The 24,041-nt window shown below is 54.1% G+C and overlaps 1 protein-coding gene across 10 annotated transcripts in view; it reads left to right on the top strand.

Annotated features, from left to right (window-relative positions):
- ARHGAP26 (Rho GTPase activating protein 26) overlaps positions 1–24,041 on the top strand; it is a 147,887-nt gene that overhangs the window by 24,230 nt on the left and 99,616 nt on the right. For all 10 annotated transcript variants that reach the window (XM_054842095.1, XM_054842094.1, XM_054842090.1 and 7 more), the window contains exons 3-11: positions 774–835; positions 1,309–1,380; positions 2,825–2,926; positions 5,971–6,081; positions 6,953–7,057; positions 7,846–7,975; positions 8,351–8,451; positions 10,808–10,902; positions 19,771–19,849. In XM_054842095.1, coding sequence (XP_054698070.1) covers positions 774–835; positions 1,309–1,380; positions 2,825–2,926; positions 5,971–6,081; positions 6,953–7,057; positions 7,846–7,975; positions 8,351–8,451; positions 10,808–10,902; positions 19,771–19,849 — 857 coding nt within the window. The remainder of the gene's footprint in view (positions 1–773; positions 836–1,308; positions 1,381–2,824; positions 2,927–5,970; positions 6,082–6,952; positions 7,058–7,845; positions 7,976–8,350; positions 8,452–10,807; positions 10,903–19,770; positions 19,850–24,041) is intronic.

Raw genomic sequence — 24,041 nt, 5'->3', positions numbered from 1 at the left:
CGAAGAAGATTTGCCCGTAGCTGAAACCATCTAGATTAACCGGCCCTTTGGCATTGGAGAGCAGGGGTCTGGAGATGTGGTGGGGGCTAAGTGCACTGCAAGGGGCTGCGATCTGAAGGAGGGGAGCAGCAGCCTCGCCGCTGGCTGCAGGAGCGAAGGACCCGGCAGGCACCCGCAGTGCCGGCAGGAGCCTGGCAGCGCCCTCTGAACCAAGCCCGGCTCCACCACGGAGCTTCTCGTGGCGCAGGGTCGCAGCTTCGGCTGCTTTACTCCGTGTTATCCCACTTCTGCCCCAGCTGAACTTCTAGAGCTTATTGTGCACGTTCTCTGGAGCCAGGAGAGCAAATGAGCTTTAGCCCTGACTTAACTTTGCTTATTTATTTGTGTCCAGTCTCTCAGCAAAACCAGCTTTCTCATCCACGTCCCCTCGCTGCGACGCACATGCTGGTGGGCTGGCAGTCGTGTGCCGGGCAGGGCTGAGGCTTGTGCCGAGCCGTAGGGCTGATCGGCAGCTGGCTGCTGGGGAGGGCAGGCTCGAGGTGGAGGTGTGGTGTGTGTCTCTGGAGGGGGAACACGGTGCTGGGCATGCTCTGCTACCCGTTGCTTTTGTAGGCAACTGGGAGCCTTTCTGGGGAGAGAGCAAAGAAGATAAAAACCCCCAACCAACCACCCCCCAAAACACAAACGAACAAAAAACCCCTGTCCAGTCTCCCTCTCTCTTCAAAAATAAAATAAGATGTTAAACACTGACTGTGCGGGCTTGTCCCTTCCAGCCAAGTCTCTGCAGGAGTTCGCCACGGTGCTGCGGAACCTGGAGGACGAGCGGATGCGCATGGTACGGCCCTGTCTGCCGGGAGCGGGGTGGGTGGTGGCACCAGCGCTGCTGCCGGTGGCTCTGCCCACGGTGGGTGGTGTGGTGAGGTGCGGTACGATGCGGTGCGGCGCGGTGCCCGGGGCGCCGTGATGTGCAGCGGCTGCAAGCCCCGGTGCCCCTTCCCTCGCCCAGCGGAGGGCAGAGGGAAGGGAGGTGAACTTGGTGGGGGACACACTCGAAGAGCATCGGCACTGGTGTCTTGCTGTTGGTAACTGGCCAGGCTGGTGCTGCGCGGCTCTGGGGAGAGGAGCGGGTTTGGTACCAGCCCCTCGGCCTCCCCCGGGGCTCAGCCAGCGCAGCCGCAGGGGGCAAAGCGTGCGGGTTCCTGGGGGCTGCAGCAGGGCTTCCGTGGGAAAAGCAGCGGAGCGGCACGGGGGTCTGGGGCTGAGCGGGGCAGAAGGGGGCGGGTGAGTTGTGCCTGTCTTTGCCCGTAGATCGAGAACGCCAGCGAGGTGCTGATCACGCCGCTGGAGAAGTTTCGCAAGGAGCAGATTGGGGCCGCTAAGGTAGGCTGCCGCTGCACCGAGCCGCTGTCTTTGGCAGCCCCTGAGCTGAGGAGCAGAGCCCGGGGCCGCGTGGCAGTGGCCGTGGTGGTGGCCGGGACCTGGCGTGCTGCGGGGACGGGTTCTGCTGGGCACAGGAGGAGGTGGTGTACTGCTGTGGGATGGACACGGGGACGACCCAGCTCCCGGGAAAGTACTTCGGTGTTTTATCATAGAATCATGGAATCTTTAAGGTTGGAAAAGATCTCTGGGATCATCAAATCCAACCGTCAACCCAACACCTCCATGTCTACTAAACCATGTCCCAAAGTGCCATGTCTACGTGCTTTTTGAACACCTCCAGGGACGGTGACTCCACCATCGCTCTGGGCAGCCTGTTCCAATGTCTGACCACCCTTTCAGTGAAGAAGTTTTTCCTAATATCCAACCTAAACCTCCCCTGGAGCAATTTGACGCTGTTTCCTCTTGTCCTGTCGCTTGTTGCTTGGGAGAAGAGACCAACACCCACCTCACCACAACCTCCTTTCAGGTCTCCCCTCAGCCTCCTCTTCTCCAGACTAAACCACCCCCAGTTCCCTCAGCCGCTCCTCGTAAGACTGGTCTCCAGACCCTGCACCAGCTTTGTTGCCCTTCCCTGAGTTCACCCACAACCAAGTAACATGCCAAGGGCCAAAAATCAGATGCTGGTTGAAGTGAACTTTTTTTTTCTTACTCCAGCAAGAATTAGCATTTTCTTAGAGGGGTTCTCAGTCGTCCAAGCCCCCTGTCTGTGCTCCCCACCCCTGGTGTGTTGCTGGGCGGCTGCACAGGAATTTGGATGGCTTCTGGCAGGACGGGCGAGCCCGGGGAAGCAGCGGTGTGGCTGAGGGCGGCTGGAGACAGCCTGGCCCCCCCTTTCTTTCCTGCCTTTGTTCTCAAATGAAAACCGCTGTCTGCAGCTCTCCCGCTGTTATAACAGCGAGGCTGGGATGAGAGGTGCAAAAGAAAACTTAAGGTTGACATCCTCCTTAAACACTCCTGCCACAAACAGCCAAATTACTGTGTCGTTGTCGTCCTGAGTGACACACAGGATAAGCCATTGCAAGGGGTGGCAAGGGATGGGATGTGAAATTGTGACGATGTGCTGGTTAGCTGGTTAGCAAGCACTTTCCTCGTGGTGTGGTCTTAGGACCAGCCCTGGACTTGGATGTTTTGCTGAGCCTTGGGCCCTGGGAATAGAGGAGCACAAGCCGTTTTCCTGGAGCTGCCTGATGCTGACGGATAAAAGCAGCTTTGCCTGCTTCCAGCTGATGCTCCTTGGCCTTGGTCCCATCTCGTGCTGTGCAGAAGCGGGTTAGCTCCTGCCCAGGACCTGCGGTCCTGCCCGATGCTGCAGGGATGCCGTGGATCCTCACGGCTGCCCCGGTGCCGTTGCGTTCAGCATCACACTTTTTGTTCTGTTTTGTAGGACGCCAAAAAGAAATACGACAAGGAGACAGAGAAGTATTGTGGTGTCCTAGAAAAGCACTTAAACTTGTCTTCTAAGAAGAAAGAATCCCAGCTTCAGGAGGTGAGAGCAACCTCTGGTTTCCCATGTCTAGCAGTAATTGTGTTGAGATTTTTGAATGCTTTACGCAGCTTATAGCACTGGTTTTCCTGGCTGTAAAATCAGAGAGATTCCAAAATGGATAGCAATCAAAAAGGAGAGAGAGTTATAATTAAAGAGTGCAACAGAAAGGAACTGGTTCTGCTGCAGGCTTCCCTGGTGCCAGCACAAATCACGGATGTCTAGTTCCCTTCTCTGAAAGTGGCTGCACTGGCTTTGGGCTTCATGGGAGGAGGGATGGGGCTTAGTGCTTTTGAACTGCTTTAGGAGCCTCTTACTGACTCGGGACGTAGTTAGCTGTTGTGCCAAATGCTCTTACTGGATGAGTACGCTGAGTTTTCAGTCACTTTTTCCAAGTTTGGAATTCCCTTTGCTGGCCCAGAGCTGGGTTGTCCCTGCAGGATGCAGGTCCTTGCTTTTGGACATGATGCTGGTGTGTCGCTGAGCTGCTTCTGGGGGAATTGGTGGGCACTGGGGTAGCTCAGGTGGTGGTACGGTGCCCAGCAGAGTTGGAGACTCAAGAGAGCAGATACATCTGTGGCACAAATAATCATCTTCCACCAAATCAGGGTTGAAGAGGGGTAAGAATCAGGGCTGACACACCTGCTAGCCAGCTTTGTCCTTGCATAGGTGTTCTGGGTTTGTAAATAATTTACCACATGGAAGCACCCACGCATCCCAGAAGATGGCGAGTCTCATTCTCATGGCTTTTAAATAACCCTTTAAACTGGTTTAGTTCATGTTTGAAATACTGTTGTGAGACACAGGAGTGGAAGGATTTCTTTCTGGGGAGGGAAGGAGCCACTTGTGGCTGTCAGGGTGCAGCAGTGACTTTCAGAGGTGTGATCCCATGCCCTGGCCGGAGTATGGGCCTGCGGGGCTGCCCGGGAGCCCGGAGCAGCACAGCGTGGGATGCGGTGCGGGATGCGGCAGCGGCTGGGTGCGGGATGCAGGTGATGGCCGGGTGCGGGATGCGGCGGCGGCCGTGTGCGGGATGTGGCGCGGGATGCGGCAGTGGCTGGGCGCGGGATGCGGCAGTGGCTGGGCGCGGGATGTGGTGCGGGATGCAGGTGATGGCTGGGTGCGGGATGTGGTGTGGGATGCAGGTGATGGCTGGGTGCGGGATGCGGCAGTGGCTGGGTGCAGGATGTGGTGCGGGATGCAGGTGATGGCTGGGCGCGGGACGCAGCAGCGGCTGGGTGCGGGATTTGGCTGCCGGCGTCGAGCATTGCTGGCTGCGGGTGCCATCTGCTGGCACCTCCACCCCGAGCGCTGCCTTCGGCTTTGGCTGCGCAGGCGGGAGGAGGCTGGAGGAGGCTGGAGCCCGGTCCCCAGTTCAGGAGTTGGGCCCCTTTCCCCCGGGGCACCAGGAAGCGTGCACCGCGTTTGGTGGCTCAAGCCCCAGGGAGGAGGGGGTGCCTTTGGAAGAGCAGCCCAGCGTGTAGGTGGTGAATCGTGGATGTGGCATCCGGCGGCACGTGGGAGCGCTCGCCCCGTCCAGCACCTCCCCTGGGGCTGCCCGCCGTGGTCCCTGCCTGCCAAGGGGCTTCCTGGGCAGGGGGCTGCAGCCATGGCGATGCGGTGGGGAAAAGCGCTGATGGGACGGTTGTGTTTTAGAAGGCTAACACCACCGGTTTATGAGCAGTCTGAAGCTTCACTAGACGCCCTGATGTCCTACGAGAGGAGTGTTTGTGCCCGGGAGATTTGGTGGTTTATATTTCCTAACCCCCTGTTGCTGTCTACAGCTGGAGGGTGATAGCGGCCACATGTGCAACTGCTGCGGCGAGGAGAGGAGGAAACCATGGGAATTCTCTGCTGCTTTGGCTGTTGACCAATGAAATAACACACAGAGTCTAATCTGCCATTTAATTCCTGGCAGAGTTATTTGATTGCATCATATTTTCTGCTTTTCAGAACTCAGTTTGCTAAATACCTCAGCCTGTGCACCACGGGCAGGCAGCACAAATGCTGGTGGCAGGTCACGGGCAAAACGGGCCATTTCACGGCCGTGTCACACAGCAAACCAGCAGTAAGCCGCTGTTCACGTGCAAGCGGGTATTTGCCAGCAGGGTTTTGCAAAGCATGGGAGCAGCTGGGTGCCCAGCCCTGACGGCATGCATGGTACGGCATATCCTCCTGCCCAGACATTCGGCTCTGCCCTGGGCACAGCGAGGGTCACGCTGGCGAGGGCACCCCGGCACTCAGCCGGGACAGAAGAGTTTGCCTCCTGTTGAGCAAAGGTTCGATGGCAGTTTGTGCTGAGGGTGACGCTCTTCGACCCATGAGTTTATGGCACTGAGGTCAGAGGGATGGTGGGTCACCCAGACCTCCCCCCCCCCCCGAGGCCACCGCCGGCATCCGTGATGCCCTGGGCCGCTCTACGCAAAGCGTCACGTACAAAGGTAGCAGCAAAGCGTGCCGGGGATGGCAGCCCGGGGACAGCCGTGCCCCTCGCCCTGCTTTCAGTGCAGCGCTCTGCTCCGCATGCGTGACAAGGTTATTTTTATGCACTGGGATTGGGGCACATCCCTGTTTTTGCTCACTTGGGCTTTAGCTTCAAATCAGAGAGGAATTGCTGTCTGCCGATCCACTGAAGTGACACCCTCGCTGGAGAGGGTGGTGGGGTGTGCGTACTGCTCGGTTCAGCCCCGGGACGCTCTGGGCAAGTATCCCGTTGTGGCGCTTTCCAGAAAGCGGAGAATTGCCTTTTATTGTCAAGCATGCAGCGGCTTCTCGTTTTTCTCACTTCTAATGCGTGCTTTTCTAACCAGCTGTCTAGGAGGTGAGAACATGAGTCATTTTTCAGCTGAAGAAAGAGCCTGTTCATGTGAATCAGGTTTATATTTAATCGCTGTGCCATCTGTCCAGCCCTGGACCGGGGTCTGAAGCTGAATTTGTTCTGCACGGACACGTTCCCATTAGACCCAGATGTCCTCTGGTCGCGAGGCCAAGCGCTCCCGGTCAGTACTAACTTCGCATTTCCTCTTTAATCTCCCTGGCGCTCGCAGGCAGACAGCCAGGTGGACCTGGTTCGGCAGCATTTCTACGAAGTCTCCCTGGAGTATGTCTTCAAGGTGCAAGAGGTCCAGGAGAGGAAGATGTTTGAGTTTGTGGAACCTGTAAGTGAGTGCTCAAGCCGCCTCAGCCTGCAAAAAATGGGGGATTGGGTGGAGAAGTGGGGGCTCGCGGGGACCCAGGCTGCGGTGTGGGGCATCCCTACAGTGGGGTGGCTGGGGGCTCAGCCTTACCCCGCAGCCCCTCTCTCAGAGGAGGATTTGAGGGGAGAAGGCACCCGTGTGAGCCGTGGGGCACGGAGCCATTAGCTCGGTGGCCACGTCCGTGCCGGAAACATTTCTTTTGTTATTGTGCGGACATCTCTGTTGTGGTGGGCTGGACCGAGGGGCCTGATGGCAATTAAAAGAAAAATAGGCTTGAGTGGGGAAAAAAAAAATAGAACTGTGATGCTCACGAGGCAGGAAGAGTGCAGGAGTGACAGAAATAGGACAAAAAAAGAGTTTTCTAAGATCTACCTTTGCTCAGGTGCCAAGTCCCTTAAAGCTCCTCTGGGAAGTGCCGACCCTTTGCAAAGGTAACTGCTGCTGAGCGATGAGTAACTCGCAGTCAGGAGAGGCACGGCGCAGGGAACAGCAGCGTGCTGCCTGCTTTTCCTCCTGGCTCCTTCCTGCACCTCCTGGCTCTGCGCTCAGCGACCCCCGGGCTTCGGTGGTGCAGGGAGTGGGGCCAGAGGGAACGAGGGGTCCTGGGGCGAGGGTTTGCTTTGACTTTGGGAGAAGGAAGCACAGACTCGGCTTCGGGGTGCGTTCAGAGGAGATTCTGAAGGTGAAACAAGGAGCGGAGCACCTTCCCAGGGGCTGCCAGCAAACCCCTCTGCCCCGGGGCGCTGCAGGGATGCTTCCCCTCGGCAGCGGTTGCTCTGCAAACGGCTGTGGGTCTCTACTGACCATCTCGATTCGTTTTACCCCAACACAGCTGCTGGCCTTTCTGCAGGGGCTTTTCACCTTCTACCACCACGGCTACGAGCTTGCAAAGGACTTCAGCGATTTCAAGACAGAGCTGACAATCAGCATCCAGAACGTAAGTGTGCCATGTGCCCGTGCCACGCACCCATCACCGTGACTGTCCTGCAGAGCAAAATAACACTTTTTGATACATTTTAATAAAGGTTTTATTCTCATTTTTTTGTGTGCCATCAAGCAAAGGCTTTGACTGTGTCATTCAGAGCAAATTCTGTTTTGTGAATAACACGACATCGTATACACAGCCTGCACGGCAGTTCCTTCCCTACGGCATACCAAACGCAGGGGCCCACCTTCCCCAGGAGTCAGCCAGCGGGCAGACGTTGTTGCCCTGTGATTTTAGTGAGTGTTTCAAACCGTTGTGCAAGTGTTTCAAAGCGCTGTTCACCCTGGGAAGCGCAGCACTTTTTGCCATCCCAGTCTCCGGGCTGTGGAGCGGAGGAGCCCTTCTGCCGGCTGCAGCGGTTGGTGCCGGCACATCGGACGTGTGTTGGAGGCTTTGGCGTGTTGGCCTTTGGCATTGCAGCTTTGCTCTCCTCTTTTGCTGTGAAATGACTCTTTTTCTCCCAAGGACGCAGACTGGTTTCATTCTTTTGAAACGACTTTTTCACAAAATTCATAATACAAACAACTTGCCAATTATCGTAATATTTTTCTTTTAGCTTAAATCCAGGCCCAGGAAGAAAACCTGTCCTGTGGCTGACAGTGGGCTCCCCGGGTCGCATTTCCCACACGGGCTGTGGTGACCCAGCTCCGGGGTCCCGTCCTTGCGTGGTGCCTCCTCGCTGCAGAGGAGGCCACGTTGGGTCCATGCATTGGAGAAGGCATTCCTGTTTTAATTTGCAGACAAGAAATCGTTTTGAAGGAACGAGGTCAGAGGCTGAATCTTTGATGAAGAAGATGAAGGAGAACCCTCATGAGCACAAAAACATCAGCCCTTACACGATGGAGGGTTATCTCTATGTGCAGGAGAAACGTAGGTGTCGGAGCGGTGGAGCTGCCTGCCAGGGCAACGCGGCGAGTGGGCGCCTGGGGAAGGTGGTTTATCAGGGCGCGGAGCACGAGGGCTAATTCCGCAGGGTACGCAATCCCTGAGAGAGATGGGTGGGATATTAAGGTGGGAATGTGGGAGCCAGGTTCTCCCTGGGAGGGAGAAGTGCTGCCAGTGCCTGATAGAAGTCTTTCCCCTGAACAGAAAGGAGTTAATAAAGCTTAATCCGCTTGCAAAGTCCAACAAGAACCATAGGTACAGAAATGTGTCACGTTAAATGACTGTTAAACACAGAGGTTGTTAATGGGAAGGCACTGAAACTGTGCTAGTTTGGGAATAAAAACTGCATTTGCTTTGTAGGTCACTTTGGGACCTCGTGGGTGAAGCATTACTGCACGTACCAGAGGGAGTCGAAGCGGATAACGATGGTGCCATTTGACCAGAAATCTGGAGGAAAAGGGGTGAGTGCCGATAGGCAGCAGGACTGCACCCCGGGGTCTCTGCTGAGGAGCGCTGCGGAGCTGCCGGCTGCACGCTCTCCTGGTGCTCAGACAGAACCGTTTTTAGCAAGGTGACACAAATGCAAGTGAAGTGGGTCAGATTCATTCCAGGCTGAGCAGCTGCCACACGGGGAATTAACAAAAAGAGACAAGAAAAGCCCAAAAGCCCACATATCTTTGGAGGCTGTCAGCTGTGCTGAGAGCAGAGCCGGTTTCCCAAGTGGGTAGGGCCCTCGGACATCACTCTGTTCCACGCTCCAGGTTCCAGGCGGTGTCTGCACACAGCTATTTGTAAGGACAAGTTTGCAGCAGCTGCCTCTGGGCTGGGACTGGGCATTGTCCTCTGGCTTTTTGGTCTGTCCTTTATTTACAGATTTCTGTTTGTGAGAGACCTTTAAAAGCTGAAGTATGTGCAGTTCCATCTTCGGTCCCGCTCTCGCTGGTCCTGGCGATGCTGGGCACGCGGGGGATCGTGCACCTGCACCGTGCCCTGTGAGGCTCTGGCTGCTTCTGCAGGTGGAGCAGGTGGTCGGGGCTGGGAGTGGGGTGCGGTCGTGCCACGTGCACCCACTGTGCTCCAGCTCCGTGGGTGCCTGCTCCCCAGTTCCTGCTGCGAGACCCAGAGAAGAGAACCTGTTCATTATTTTGCTCCTTCCTCAATGCCTGTGACTTGGGCAATGACGTTGTTTTGGCTTAGAGCCACAGGAGAGCCTGGAGCCCCCTCGGGGGTGTGGAGGAGCAGGGGGAACAGCGGATGTGGGGTGCGGGGGGCCAGCGCATGCTGTGTGCCCCACTGCTCCCGGGGCAGCGTAAGCCCGGCTGTAGCCGGGACTGGCTTTGCTGCTCCAAACAGCAGGAACCATAGACCCCCTCAGAGCGTTCCCAGCTGGGGCGGTTTGCAAACATTTACCCTTCCAGGGGAGCACCGCAGGCAGCTGGACAGGCTGTGGGGAGGGCAACTTTTAAATTTAATTTCCTCTTGCCTTGGAGCATCTTCATTATAACTCGGCATTAAAATATCCCAGCCCTGTAATCATCAGCTGCTGCACTGTGTTTCATGTGGTCTCTTCCCATTTCACAGCTTCCCCAGGGTACAGGCGCTGCCAACGCGGCCGTGTTGCCCTTCTCGCGCAGGGCAGGAGCCCTGCTCCGGGGTGCCGTGCCAGCCGCCGTGTTGGGGGGGCTGCTCGCCCAAGGTCTTGTGGCTTGCACGATCCTGGCGTGAAACGCTGCCCGTGCTGGGGCAGCTCCATCGGGGCTGCAGAGTCTATCAGTGACGACCGGCACGGGCGTCGGAGCGTGGAGCAGCCCAGGGGCTTGTGGCCGTGCTGCGGGGCGTTCCGGGGTCTGGCGGGAGCTGGTGCCAAGCGATGGGCGATATCGGTGCGGCAGAAGGAGACCCGTGGCTTGTGGGTCACAAAGGACACTGTGTGCTATCAGCCCCTCGCGAATGCCCCTCGGGCTGTGGCTGGAGCCGGATATTAGGGGGTTTGAAGTGGGGGCATTCCCTGGATACCGGACGGGGAGTTGGGCAGCTCGGGAGCAGCCTCGTGCCAGAGGCAGCTGCAGGCAGCCTCTGCTCATCCTGGGGAGAAGCCCTGCAGGAGCTCTCTCAGGTCTGTCTTCCCGGGTCTGTTCTGGGTCCCAAAATACGTTTCCTGGAAAAACGGTGATGTCAGGGAACAGGGTGGTCAGCCAAGGTATCATTAAGAAGAGCACAGAGAGCACAGAAAAGTGGCCATCTCCAGGAACTCGTTCAGAATTCATTTTCTATTGACTCATCTGTGGATTTTAAAAATTGCAGAAGGAGCAATGTCCGTGCTGGCAGGGACTGAGCAGGGATTTCCTCCAGCAGAGGACAGCAGTGCACGCGGATCCTGCCGGATCGCACCGCGGCGTGCGGAAACCCAGTACAACTTGGATGCAGATGCCTGGATGGGAGAATGGTTTTGTTGTTGCTGTGTTATATAATAAACCTTTTAAAACATGTTTGCTCCCGTTAAGAGTTCTCGTGTGCAGAATGCTGCCAAAAATGCAGCCTGGAGTGAAAACTGACAGCCACGTCTATGATGCATTTAATTTAATCACGTGCTTTCTGAAAGGAAGGCTCCTCGTGAAAGATTTTGGACTAAACATGTTTGCAAGGGTGAAAAGACAAGTCCTCATGTCAGATATATAAATACACATTTCTAGCAGGCTGATGTTGCCAAACCCCCCCAGGTTTGAACATGTTCATTGAAAGCGCAGCGGGTGCTGGGGGCAAGCACACGGCTGGTTGATTGTTGTCGGCCTTATCTACGATTTTGTCTCTTCTCAGGGAGAAGATGAAGCTGTTATCCTCAAATCTTGCACACGGCGGAAAACCGACTCAATCGAGAAGAGGTTTTGCTTTGATGTGGAAGCTGTGGATCGGTGAGTGCCAAGAGGCGTACCTGCGGCCCGGATCGCCGAAAGGCTGCGTGCGCGGGGGGTTACACTAGCCACGCGGAGGGAAAGGTTGCACTCATCTGTACTCGGCTTTGCTGGGTAGTTCTTGTGCTGTTTCCGTGTTTCTCTTCTCCCTTAGTCGTACCCTCCGTGAATGGAAAGCATTAGTCCATGGAAACACGCTTCTCCCTGGTGCTTCCAGCCAGGTGCTCTCAATATATTCAGTTAGTGCTTCGGTTTACAAGGTGCCGAGTTTACTCAAGTCTCTCTAACTTTAATGGTGTTTTAGCACTTCTGCAGTCTCTCCCCATGTAAGGTTAATGGTCACAAGTATGGAAAAGATGCTCTGTGGGTGTTTTGGCAGGGATGCGATGCCTCTTTCCAGCACTGGGTATGTGTTGGAATAGCTTCAGCTTTTGTGCTGGAGAGTGGCTGGTCCGCTACGGATGGGTGATAATGGCAGTCCGGCTTGTACCTCCGGGCACTTTAAATTCACTTTTTTTTTCCTGAAGGAGTAAAATGCTTTCTGATGTGATGGATCGCAGAGCAGCTGAACCAGATGTATGTGTGGCTTCAATCTATAGTGCCTAGGAATGAGAGCTGTTATCATATCTAATTAGCATCACGCACGGTTTACGTATATAAACAGGACAACCAGGCTGGGGTTGCTATTCCAAGCGGTATTAGTCACTGCCTCTTATCTTCCTTGTTGCAGTAAGTTTACATGGTTTACAAAAGCTCACTCCAAAGTCGCTGAACGTCTGTGCCCTCCCAGCTGTGTGCCTGTTTGTGTTCCAGCCATCCTCCCCTCCGCTGGCCACTGCGGGAAAGCCCAGGAGGTCTCGGGAAAACCTGAGTTCATCAAAACCCAAGGTGTTGATTAACGCTGGAATACCCCGCGGTACCTTTCCCTGCCCAGCCTCCGCTGCTGCAGTGTTTCGGTGCCAGCCCCTCTCGCTGCCAACCCAGGGCAGGGCAGGGTTGGGGTGATGGAGCTCTGCCTGTGTTGGCTGAGGGATGAGATAACCCCGGGGCTGCCTCCTGCTCTCTGTAGCTCTGCTTTCCTCCAGAAAGCTGCAGTATTTCTGCTGACATGGGGATTTTTTTTTCCTATGCCCTGAGGATATTTTTTTTAATGTGAAAATCAAAATAAAACTGGTAGGAGGAGAAGCCAGCCACCACAATAGTTTTCTTCTGCAGCATATTCAGAGGCAGCTGAACCTCTCCTTGATGTCTGCAGCCTGCTAGGCATGGGATCAAGAGCTACTCCAGAAATATGCCTGCTAAATGTAAATAATGGCAGGGGAGCGGCAAAGGCGGGGAAACCTGAGAAATTGCTCATTTCATGTACACGTTCCTGCTGCAAGAGATTGCCTCTGCCTGGGAGGACAGCGGGGGCAGAGCACATGAAAGAAAAGGCTGGGTTCCCCCTATGTACAGGCAACTCTGTATATTTTTGGTATCAGAATTTGTCATTAGTTGTCTAAAATAATGGTTATTTCCACAATAGTTAAGCTACGAAGAAGAGGAGGCAACAGGTTTTGCCATGGCCAAAAGAGTGTGTGACGTGCCCACCCTGCCACCCACAGTCGTGCTGAGCGTTGGGAGATCTGGGCACCATCAGGGCTTCAGGTGACGCTGCCCGTGGCCAGGGTTTGCTGGAGATTACCTTCACCTCGCCCGGCACTCGTGATTTCGTGTGTATCGAGGAATGGTTTCCTCGCCAGCCCGGGATTATCGGGGCTTGGCAGCGTGTGGGTGCCACCCTGCAGCCATCCTGCCAGAACCTGGCCCTGCTTCGCCGGTGATCCGGAGCTCCTTGTGCAGAGGTGCCTGGTCGCAGCCGGAGGTGCTGGGGCTCCCCGGGGCACCGTGGGGAGGGAGGACCGTGCTCACTGCTCGGGAGGCAGAAGAGAACGCCTTCGGAGGCATTGCCTTCCATTTCGTGCTGGAGGGGATCAGCTCGGGCATAAGGACCTGAGCACAGGCAGAAGCTTCAGCCCTCGCTCTCCACCCAAGTCCGCTGACCACAGACGATAGGATATCTGCGACCAAAGGCTAGCTGGAGCAGTGTCTGCGTCTCTTCACAGAATGAGAAGGCTGATTTGTGTAGTGGGCTTTTTGTCTTGGGCTGGAGTTTTTTACTCTTTTTTTTTTTTCCCTTTTTGTTTTGTGTTTTTTTTATTGTCTCTACTAATAGAGAAGTTAGAAACTTGATGTCTTGTTCTTTAGCCCCATGCAGGAAGTCTGGATATGATTACGGCAAACATCCCCAAGATGCTTCTGTCTCACATACGTACTGTGTTTTGATTTACAGCAGTTTTGCCCTTTTTTTCTGTATGCAACTTTGAAGTGAAAATTAGACTTGTAAGCAATATCCAGCAAGAGTGTCTTGTATGCTAGGTGCATGCAGTCACCTGTCGTTAAGCCACCCCAGGGAGAACGCTGTGACTCTGAGAAAACCGCGTGCACTTGTGGTGTTCGGAGGTAAGGGTGAATAATGCCACCGGAGTGTGCTTCTCCTGAAGTTTGGAACTGCCTTTCAAAAGGTTAGCTTGGGAACAGATGGATTTGAGAGAGCAGGAAGATTTTTCTGTACACATCGCTTGCTTCCTATGGACAATAAATCGTTTGTCCCTTCCAAAGTGCGCGTGGGGCGAGAATACGTTGGGCTGCGCGTGTGCCTTCCTCGGCAAAGGCAAGGGGCATTGCTGCACTGCTGCGGTCGGCTGTTCGGCCGGCTTTGCTGGGCTATCTGCTGCAGGCCCCCCCGGAGCAGCGGCACGCCTTAGGGACCCACAGGCTCCGGGGCTGCGTAGGTGACGCGTCGCTGCCACCCGGCATTCGTGTGCAAAACGTCTCTCACTGCTGCAACACGTCACGTGTAAGCACCTTGCAAAGGCACCTGCAAGCCGGCGTCCCGCCTGGGGCTCTGCGGCGGCCCCAGGTAGCCCCTGCCCCGCTGCCGTGGGGCTCTGTGGCTTTCAGCGAGTTCCTCGCGTGCCTCGGTGCTGTGGGGCAACGCGAAGTCCGCTTTCCTCCCAGGCTCTCCGAAAGCGTATTCAATCATTTAAGTCCTGTGTGTGCAGACTGGCTACGTTACCAGTTTGGTTTATTATGGTCTGCCGAGTTGTGTCCGTGTTCCTGACGGGGGAAGGAGGAGGACGCGGAGCTCAGGGCCGGGGTTATCGCTCCGTCTCCTGCTGGAGCTGGCAGCGTAAAACCTGCGCGCAGTTACGGTTTGCTTACGTATCAAACCCCGTGCTGCCGGCCGCACACGCGTATAAGTAGATACGAGGAAATTTCACTTTCTGCTCAAGTATTTTTATCTCCTATCACCATAAAGTTTGCGCAGCTCTTCAAGCTGTGCCCGTACTAACGTGCAGGGCGCTGGAGGATGCGGTGCGATGCCCGCGGTGCGGGGCCGTGCTCGGGCCCCTGCTTTGCTGTGCAGCCTAGAGGTGGCAGCCTCGGCCGGTTCTTCCCCACGCAGAAGTGGGCTGCGTGGCAGCGGTGCATTTCGGGAAACTGCTATACATGCAGCTTTTTAAATAACACCCGGAGAGGCTGTTGCTTGTTGGGGGGGGGGCGGGGGAAACTGGGTTTTTTTTCCTGTAAATATGATTCAACACCACCAAGCTGAAAATCTCGAGCCTAATCTGTTATTACAACATTGCTTCCTTTTCCTACTGCCTGATAAGGAGCCGCTGGAGTTACCAACGCTGAGGACTGAGAAGCCGCGGTACAGGTGTTTGCGAGAGGTCTCAGGAATCCCCAACACTGCGTTTGCAAAGAGTTCTGATTTTCTCTGTGGGAGGTTAGGAGTAGTTTATTGCTTTGTTACAGCAAAATTAGCCCCGGAATGGTGTTCTGGTGTCTGGCTGAAATATGTTCCCAGGGTGATGGATACTGTGTTTTACTGGTAATGCTCTTTTTTTCTAACTACACTCATTTGTAGTCTCTATGCATCAAATCAGTTTTGTAAACAAGGTAAACAGGGATGACAGCCCGTGTCTTACAAAACGCGCCTCAGGAGGAGGAGTATCTCATTTGGCTGATGACAAAGGCTTTGTAATTTCGGATAATGTAGGTCATTGCTCTGGGCCAGAGGCAAAGTGCTCCTAATACCAATTGGCTTTTATGGGAACAGGAGGTGTTCAAAATTTGGGGGTTTTGGTGTCTCAGTGGTTCCCGGAGGCAGGGAGCTGCAGGGAATGCCATTGCCCTGCGTGCCCCCGAGGGCCGGCGCCGGCTGCCTGGGTCGGGGCGGGTGAGGATGCTGGGCCTGCTGAGCACTTCTCTGGGCAGAGGGGGTTCGGTCGGTGGGTTGTCAGCCTTGCTCTGGGTACACACTTTATGGATCCGCCTGTTTCTTTGAGTGCCACCCTGACTGCGGCGGGGCTCGCTCCCCGGGCTGGCTGTGCCACCCCACCGCCGCTGGTGTTCCCCGCGGCTTTGGACAGCACGTGCAATACAACTTGTACTTGTTCCTCTGCGGGTGTCGCCTTTCCAGTGACCTTTTAAACAAAGCGATTCAGGGGTTTTCACGGGCAGGCTGGCAGAGAGCAGACGAAGCTCGTTTCCCCCTCGGCGGCCACGGAGACCCACGCCGGCCCCGGCCCCTGCAGAACGTGCTGGCGGCGGCTGTACTGACGGTGCTTTAAGCTTTACGTGCACAAGTGAGACTTTCTGAATTCAGGAACAAAGTCTCCCCCTTATTTACATCTTTTCTCATCTTTGTTTTGAGGCCACATCTGGCTACCAGTGCCCCGTGACCGTGGGGTCCTGCCAGGGGTGCCAGCAGCGCGTGGGTGCTGTGATCTGCTCAGACTGGGGCTGCAAACTTCTCCGTGTGCTCAGCTCTGCTCAGCCCTCGAGACCCTGTTATTAATCCGCTCTTAGGTTTTTTCATTCAGCAGTTTAGATTGTCTCGATATGATAAGCTGCTACAGGAGCTGAAAATTCTTATCTGTCTCTATTGCTTTCGTTATTTGTTTGTTTTTCTGGAAGAAGGAAAAGCTATCAGACTTTCTCATTTTTTCTGTGTGCTTAGTCATAGCTCCTTAAAACCAGGCTGTTTTTCACAAAAGCTGAGATGCTGAGAAAATTCAAATTTCCTGTGTGGTCTCGTATGGAAAAATCTCTTTAGTTTTTAGATTGTAGCATATTGAGAATATACTTTCTTGCGAAGTGTTTACCACATTCTTCTCTGGTCTCACGCTTCTGCATCCACTCAGGTTAGAAACGGATTCCTGCTGATCACAAAATGCCCCTTTTCCCCCACCTTGCACCCCAGAAGAAGGCAAAGGCTTTTGGTGCCTGGAGGTAGAAATGTATGCTGCAGCATCTGGTAAAGAATCAGCAGGTCCTTTACCTTGCTTGCCACGTTCACGTTCGCGCATCCTGGATGGCAGACTCAGGAGGGCGTCCCGCCGTCCCAATGCGACGGTCTCGGGGCCAGCGCGGGTGGGCAGCTCCTCCAGCCTGTGCCCGCGTGCGTGCCCCGTCGGGCTTGGGAGGGGAGGGCAGCTACCCGGCAGCAACATCTGGATGAGCTCCAGTATTCAGGATCATCTGTCTGTTAGGTGAGGGAACAAAGGCAGATACGTTTTGTGTATCTGTTGGGAAAGGAAGTCAGAGAAGGGCCTTCCCTCTCTTGGGCTCTACACTGAATAATTGAGATACCTGTAATCTAATGAGCACACTTTTGGAAACGGTTGATCTGCAAGGAAAGCCCATGAAAATGAGGCAGGCTGCAGGCAGCGAGTGGAACGCGGCTGCGTGTTGATAGCATTAGTAGGATGCTGTTTCAGCGCCAGCCATCCTACCTGACTATTAAGCACGTGGTACCCCGTGGGCATCGTCCAAATAAATAATGAATGAGGCGTAATGTGTGGGGTGCATTTTAAATGCATCACAACCAGGAAGACTGTTCCGCTCAGGAAAGCGGTGCGATGGATGCCTTGGCAAATGAACGCTGTGGGAGGAAATGCAGAGCTGTTTGCAATGTAAATAGTTTTTAATTCAGTTTCACGGCCCCTCCCCTCATGCTATTAAATAAGGGTGACTTTGAAGTGAAGCCCCAAGAGTTGTTATCTGCTCAAAGGCAGAGCAAACATTTTTGTGTTATCGCCTTTCTGCCCTGCGCGTGAGGGAACCTGGCATCCCAGATACCAGTATCGTCTCCCCAGGACCTCGTCACTTTGCTGGGAGCCCAGTGTCGAATTTACCGTGAATGAACAGTTTAAATTGCTTTGTTTTAATGTCTCGGCTAAAGAGATGGAAATCCCAACGTTTCCTTTTCCCGTGTCTCCCTAGTTGAGCTAGAGCCCTTCCAGGCCTTGCTGCCTGGGCTGTCTGTGCCTTCAGCAGCAGCTTAAACTGAAACTTAAACCTTAAACTCAGACTTAGGCCCTGGCTGAAAGGGGTGCAGCTTGGACCTCTGGTCACCCAAGGAGAAGCTCGCGCCTGCCATGGGGACGGATTTGCTGTCAGCCCGTAGCCAGTGCCGCGGCAGCTCCTCAGCTACCAGGGACCACTCTTGAATCGCTTTGTCTCCGCACAACAAGGAGCTTTGTTCACTGTTTTGAAAATATTTGGCGTTGGATGTTGAACGTTTTCTTTCTCAAATGGGGCGATGGTTAAGTGGTTTCCTCTTCCCTTCGAAATGAGTAAACTTCCAAACCACTAAGCTGGTGAGTATTGACTGACTCACCAATGGGATTAGTGGAGATCAAACACATTATGTCTGGTTTACTTGGACCTGGGCTTGTTGCAAGCCTGAACGCATGGCTTCTGCTGGTGAAATCGTGCTAAGCTGCCGCGTGTGTGCCGAAAGCCAACTGTTGGGTTGGTTGGATGGGGAGCGGGGTTAGGGAGAAGGGTTAATCCTTTGTTCCTTATCTGTACGTACCACAGGAGCGACAGGAGACGGCCAAACCCACCACTTTGAGAGCCCCTGTTAATGTTTTCTTTTCTAACAGAGGATCGGCTCTTATCAAGGACCAAATGACTTTTGCAGAGTGTTGTTGCAGCTCACGTTCTCCTGCTGAATCACTTTTGGGAAGTGCAAGTTAGAAATTACCCCTCTTCCCAGGCCTTAATCAGTTTTATGAGGATTTAGTACTGAAAAGAGCGTACGTGCTCTGCTGAACGCTGTCCGCAGGCAGCTCCCGGGGTTAAATCGCTCTTCCCACCTTGTGCCACGGCAGCCTGGTGCCCCACGAGCCGTGATCCTGGCTCTCCCTTTCCGGAGCTGCTGCGCTTTGCCGTGGATGGGAGAAGCAGCGTCAGAGGTTCTCTGCTGTCGTACTTTCGATGCATGAAACCTCACGAGCGTTGCTGCAGAGAGAGCGCCGATAACCACCCCGAGCACGCCGAGTCGTGCAGCGCTCTGGCCATGCCTGCGTCTCCCGCGTTGCCAGGGCTTCTGCGTGCTCTCCTCCTGCAGAAATAGCTGCCGCGCTCTGCTAATGCGTCTGAAAATAGCCTGGGAGGAAGCAGAATGACTAGACCAAACAAACAGAATAGATCTTGGCCATCTCACCCAGACTGGGGCCTCTCCCTGCTCCCCGGGGTGCTGTGCGGGCAGCCCAGCCCTGCTGCGGGGTTTGCAGGATGCGACCGCCCCTTCGGAGGCTGGAGACCTGGCCCAAAGGCGCGAGGCTGAGGAGGCGTAGGGCTAAGCTAGGCTTTTTGTGTCTGGATCTGCTGGCTGCAGGGTGATCTGGGGTGTTGAGGATGGAAAGCCTGACAGCGTGCAGCCGAGCGAGGTGCAGTAAATCGTCAGCTCACGACGCGAGCTGCGGGAGTACAGCGTTGGCTTTCCCCCTCTGCGGCACGCTCCTCTCTTGTGCAAACGCACAGCCACACCTGAAGCTGTGCAAATACTCTTCACCGTGTTAAATCCATCATGACCTTGGTGGTCATGCTTATCAGTGCTAGATAATTAAGTTTTAACTCCTTGTATGGAATGAGCAGTCCAGGAGTGGACTTAGGGTCTGCTTAGGAGTGGTGGAGGTGGCCTTGGCCCTAGGGCGAGGGCTGGACTGGTGGCGTCCCCTGGCTCCCCGTGCTTTCTTTGCAGGCGCTTGGGCCTCTTCCTTCCCCTTCTCATTAAAATAAATAAGCAACCCCAGAGCTATTTTTTGGAGGCCGGATCTACAGCGCAGCTCATGGTCTGTGGTGTGTGTGATGGCAGGGGGGTGGCAGGGCTGGGCAGGACCGGGCGGTGCAGGAGCAAGCACCCTGGGGCACCCCGGGACTCCTTGCAGTGCTCCCCCCACAAGGCTGCTGGCAGGGGCACGTGGACCAGGGTCACATCGCTGCTATTACTGCGTATAGCATCAGTGTACGGCCACGGTCAGGGGGATGGTGTGGCCACGCTGGCACAAACGTGTCGGGGATGAAATTCTTCACGCAGCGGAAGGTTCCCCCTGTGAGCTGGTGCTTGGGGGGGTGGTGGGACATGGTCGGCTGAGATGCGTGGGTGTCCTGCTTGCTGGGTTGCCTTCTCCTGCCATTGCATGGACGTGCTTAGCCCAAGCGCAGGTGAGCTGTTTGGCTGAAAGCCAGAGGAAGAATTTGGCATCCAGCTCTCTTACACTAAAAACACTGAAAATACGTGTCGATTGTTGGAGATACCCTCTGCTCGTTTGCTGCTCCTGGTTAGGACCTGCAGGGACATCCCTGGAGAGGTCAGGCTGGCCTCAGCCCCGTGCTGCTGGGCTTGGCTAGGAAGAAGGTTGTCCTCTTTCTCTCTCTCTCTCTCTCTCTCTCTCATGGGAAATTTATCTTTGTCATCTTTGTTTTCCATTGTGCAGTTTATTTATGGTGTTCCCTTTATCTCCGCAGGCCCGGCGTGATCACCATGCAGGCGCTTTCAGAAGAGGATCGAAGGCTCTGGATGGAGGCGATGGATGGCCGGGAACCGGTGAGCAGAAATATTAGCAAAAAAGCGTTGGAGAAAATCGTGGAGAGCTTTTCGTAGCCTGGGGCAGAGCGTTTGCTGCGAAGCAGGCTGTCACGCAGTGCCTGCCAGCCGGTGCGAGAGCTGTATCCATGGGGCAGCTCACGCCTCCTGCCAAGAGAATAGTTTAATCCCTTGGTTAAATATTTGAGGTAATACTGTATCTCCTGTGCTTGGATTGCTCGAAGGTGCGGTGGAAAGGAGGAGGGTAGGCTTGGCCAGCACAAACACGCTGCTGTGCTGTGCTGAAAGGAAAACATGGCAAAAAGAGCAGTGGAAGAAAATACGCTGTAGATTTCCAGGGCTTTTTGAGTCCTGCAACTCATCTGGCAGCTGTTTCTGGGTCTTGCAGAGAATTGCAGATTTGGTGTGAGCGGAGGAGTGTAGCCCCTGTTCCCTGTGCTCAGCGATAGCCTCCTCGCTGCTGTGTTTGCTCCTGCCGTGCCAAAGCTGCACAGGCTTCCTCACCTCTGGAGGGATTATGGAGGTTTTTTCAGAAAACTCATAGTTGTTGGGTTTTTTTATTTTTTAATGCGTATGCAAATTTTACTGCCAAGCTCGAAGAGCTTTGGCTGGTTCCGACTGGGTTCCCTCGGAGGAGCGCTGGTGTGGGTGCTGTGCGTCGGCGGCGCAGTCCTGCCCAGTTTCGGCGTGGCGGCCGTCCAGCAACAAACGGCAAACACAGCACCGCCGAGCAGCCTTTGTACGCAGAGCGAGACTAGACTGTGGGCCTCTGTGCCTCGGCGTGGCCAAAAGCGTAGCAGGATACGAAGAGAAACTTTGCGGATAGCGAGAGCAGCCAGGGCTGTGACGGGACAGCCCGTACGTTTTTGGAGGAGATGTCTGTGCTTCTGGGCTTGAGTCAGGCTCTGGCAGTCGGAGGAGAGTCCACGCGGGGAGCAGGGTGTCCCGTCCCAGCACAGCCCCACTGCCACAGGCTGGGACTGATTTGAGCAGTTCCCCCTCAAAATCCACGAAAAGGTCCTTGTTTGTCAGAAAAAAATGTTTATTAAAGCCAGGTGAGACGTGGATACACACGGGCTGTTTACGGGAAACCACGCGCTGGGCTTAGTCAAGCAACTTGCTTTTGAAACTGCAGCGTTCCAGAGGTCGGGAAGGCTGTGTGCGTGCGAGGGTGCTCCCCTGTATTTCAGGTAAAGGACTTTGTTGCGGATTACAGCCAGGTCTCAGCCTGGAATCATAGATCATTGGGTAGTTCAGGTAGGACGGGACCTTGGGAGGTTTCTAGTCCAACCTCCTGCTCGGATCAGATTGCTCGGCGTGTTATCCAGTCGAGTGCTGAGAGCATCCGGAGGAGGAGACCGCACAGCCTCCCTGGGCTCCAGCTCTGCTGCTTCACACTCTGATGCCAAATCTGAACCTCTGCTGTTTCAATTTACACCTATTGTCTCTTGTCCTCCCGCCACGCAGCGCTGTCTGTCTTTCTGCCTGGCTGTCTTTCTGATGCCGTCCTTGTAGGAAGGGTGCCATCAGGTCCCCGCAAAGCTTTTCCTTCTCCAAGCAGAATAAACTCCACTCCCTAACAGGGCACGAGCTGTGTAGCTTGGACCGACCTCTGACGGTGATCACAGCTCTCTGCCACATTGGTTTCCTCCCAGCAGCAAAATTGTGCTTCTGGGACAAAAATGCCCAGTTGCACCTGCAGACATACTGTTCCACGAACAGGCGTTGTGGGAGGTGCAGGCACGGAGGCAAAAAAGGACCGAATGTGTGTTGTGTGCACAGGACAGCCTCTGCTCCCTTTTTCTATCATGTGTTGAAAAGGGACCCTTGTTTGGGAGAACCAGCCTGCTCCTCTGCCTTGGCTCTTCACCCAGTGGCCTTGCCCTGGGGCAGCTGTAGTGGGAAGACACTCGGTGTAAGGTGTACCAACCTCTCAGCTCCAGTGTGCAAGCTGTCTTGTTCCCTCCTAAATTAACCCCTGCCTTGGTTCTGTGGTGGCACCTGGAGACAGGATATTTTTTAAAATTTCTTCAGAAACAAAATGGGCATTCTTGCTCCTAGTCCGAATCAAGCCTTGTCCTCCTTCAGCCTGCTCACCTCCTTCCCACTGCCTTGCCTCCACCGGGAGCTGGTGTTGCAAGGATGCGAAACCCGGTCACCTGCAACGCGAGCTGCATGAATACGGTCATCCAGCTGCATTTTGACCTGCTGATGTTGCCAGGGCTTGGCACAACAGCAGAGCCCGTCTGTTAGGATCGGGTTGTAGAAGCGCGGCCAGAGATTTTGCGTGCTTGTAGAGTGCTGTACGTGCGAAAGGTGCTGTGAAGTAACTAGTGCAGGACTGCCTGGATTATCCTGTTTCAGAATCCGGTTATGTGAGCTCCTTCAAAAACACACAGGTCTTCGTGCTACCGCCTGCTTATTTCTACTCTTCGCTATCATGCCCATCAGCTTAGGGTAGCTTGCTCATCCAGCACATCAAGGACTGTTGCTACGCGTTAATGCAATACCTCGTGGCACTTAAATGCTACTGGCGCTTAAACCTGGCCTTCCAGGTGTGGCGCGGGAGCCATGGGAACGAAGCCTGTATGGAAATGGATCCACGAGGCATTTTACTGACAGAGATGGTGCGTGTTGACAGACAAGGTAGCTCCTTGTCCTCAGTTATCCTCCTCGATCCATCAGAAGTGGAGTTGTTGGTCTGTTCTGTTTGGGTTCTCATCTTGCAACACCAGGGTGTGGGATGTTACCTACTCCGCAGAGATTTCCTTGAGCAAGTGACAAGGATTTAACCTTTGGACTCCTAGAAATATCCATATGACTATATTTCTGTAACCAAAAAACCCCTACTGGAAAGAATGTCTGGTTTTCCTTGGATTTGAGTATTGAGTGTGGGAAAGATTGGTACGGTGGGGACAGTAATTCCATGTGCAAATTCAGGCTGTGGAGAGATTAAAGTGGACTGGAGTTTGTTTCTTAATTATAATTAAAAAACTAAAACCAAATGTTGTATTACATTTTAGTAAGATCTAAACATAGAATGTGGGCTGCATTAGCTAAGACATTTGTCACAACTTGAAAAGATTTATTATATATTTTACAGTCAAAGCAGTCTCCAGATAGCTATCATCAGTCTGTTAACTCTTACCACTTGTCACTAATTTGACTAAAAGCCCTGTGTTGACTTTGGGTTTTCTTTTATATTACAGAGGCTGGAAATATGAGAAAATACTAAGTCTGTAACAGAGCAGTTCCATTCGGTTTTGTTCGGATATTCAGGATAAGTTTCCTATGTTTTTTCTCCCCTAGTGATGCAGTTTGCAAATGTATATAGTGGAGGCCAGAGTGATTCTGAAACTTCCGTGGAGCCTGAGTCAAGATACCAAAGCTGCGTTGGCTCATAGCGGTGGCTGTGGTAGGCTGCAGGAGTGAGAGGCGCGCAAATTAGGCTGTTTGCTTTGTGGCAAAGAACTGAACAAGATAAGCATTTTACTCAGGTTGTGGCTTTGCTTGCTAAGTCTGCAGCGAGCATGCCGGCCGAAAGAGAGATGTTGGTGTCAGCGGTTCCTGCTATTACCTTCCGAGCAGGTCGGTAATCTTAGAAATCATCTCGCATCAGTGAGGGCAGAGGTGGGGTATTGGGCTTGAAGTGCTTGGGACACGGAAATGTTTCTCTAGGAAAGCAAGACTCGCAATGTAAGGGTGCGCAGAGGGTTAAGGATATGAAACATGTTAGATCACATTCCCGTTGAGCTATATTAATCCGTTGTCCATAACCTTGGGTGGTGATGGAGAAGTTAGTGTTAAACGGTAAGTGCAACAGCCTGTGATCCCGTCAGAGGAAATATAAGCTATGGATGGGATCTGAGCAGTGCTGTTCTGGCACTCGCATCACGCTGCCCTTTGCTCGATTTGTTTGGTTTTTCTTTTTTGGTCTTTAAAGCAACACAAGTCTATAAAAATACAGCCAGCATTTCGTATCGGAGTTGGTTTCGTTAGTGTGGTACAGCCGAGCGCACCACGGGCTGGGGACGAGCTGTCGGTCTCATGCCCTGGCAGGGGAGGCAGGGCTGTGACATGGAGACACGCCAGCAGTGCTTTCTCCTTTCCTTCTGCTCCCCTCACCCTTCCTTCAGTTCTTTAACATAATCTGCAAGTTTGCAACAGCAGAAACAAAGTCCCTTGCGCGCTT

This window comes from Grus americana, chromosome 14 (assembly GCF_028858705.1).
Source record: "Grus americana isolate bGruAme1 chromosome 14, bGruAme1.mat, whole genome shotgun sequence".
In the NCBI taxonomy this organism is placed as follows: Eukaryota; Metazoa; Chordata; class Aves; order Gruiformes; family Gruidae; genus Grus; species Grus americana.
Note: the sequence above shows the minus strand (reverse complement) of the source record. Positions and strands in the feature narration are given on the sequence as shown.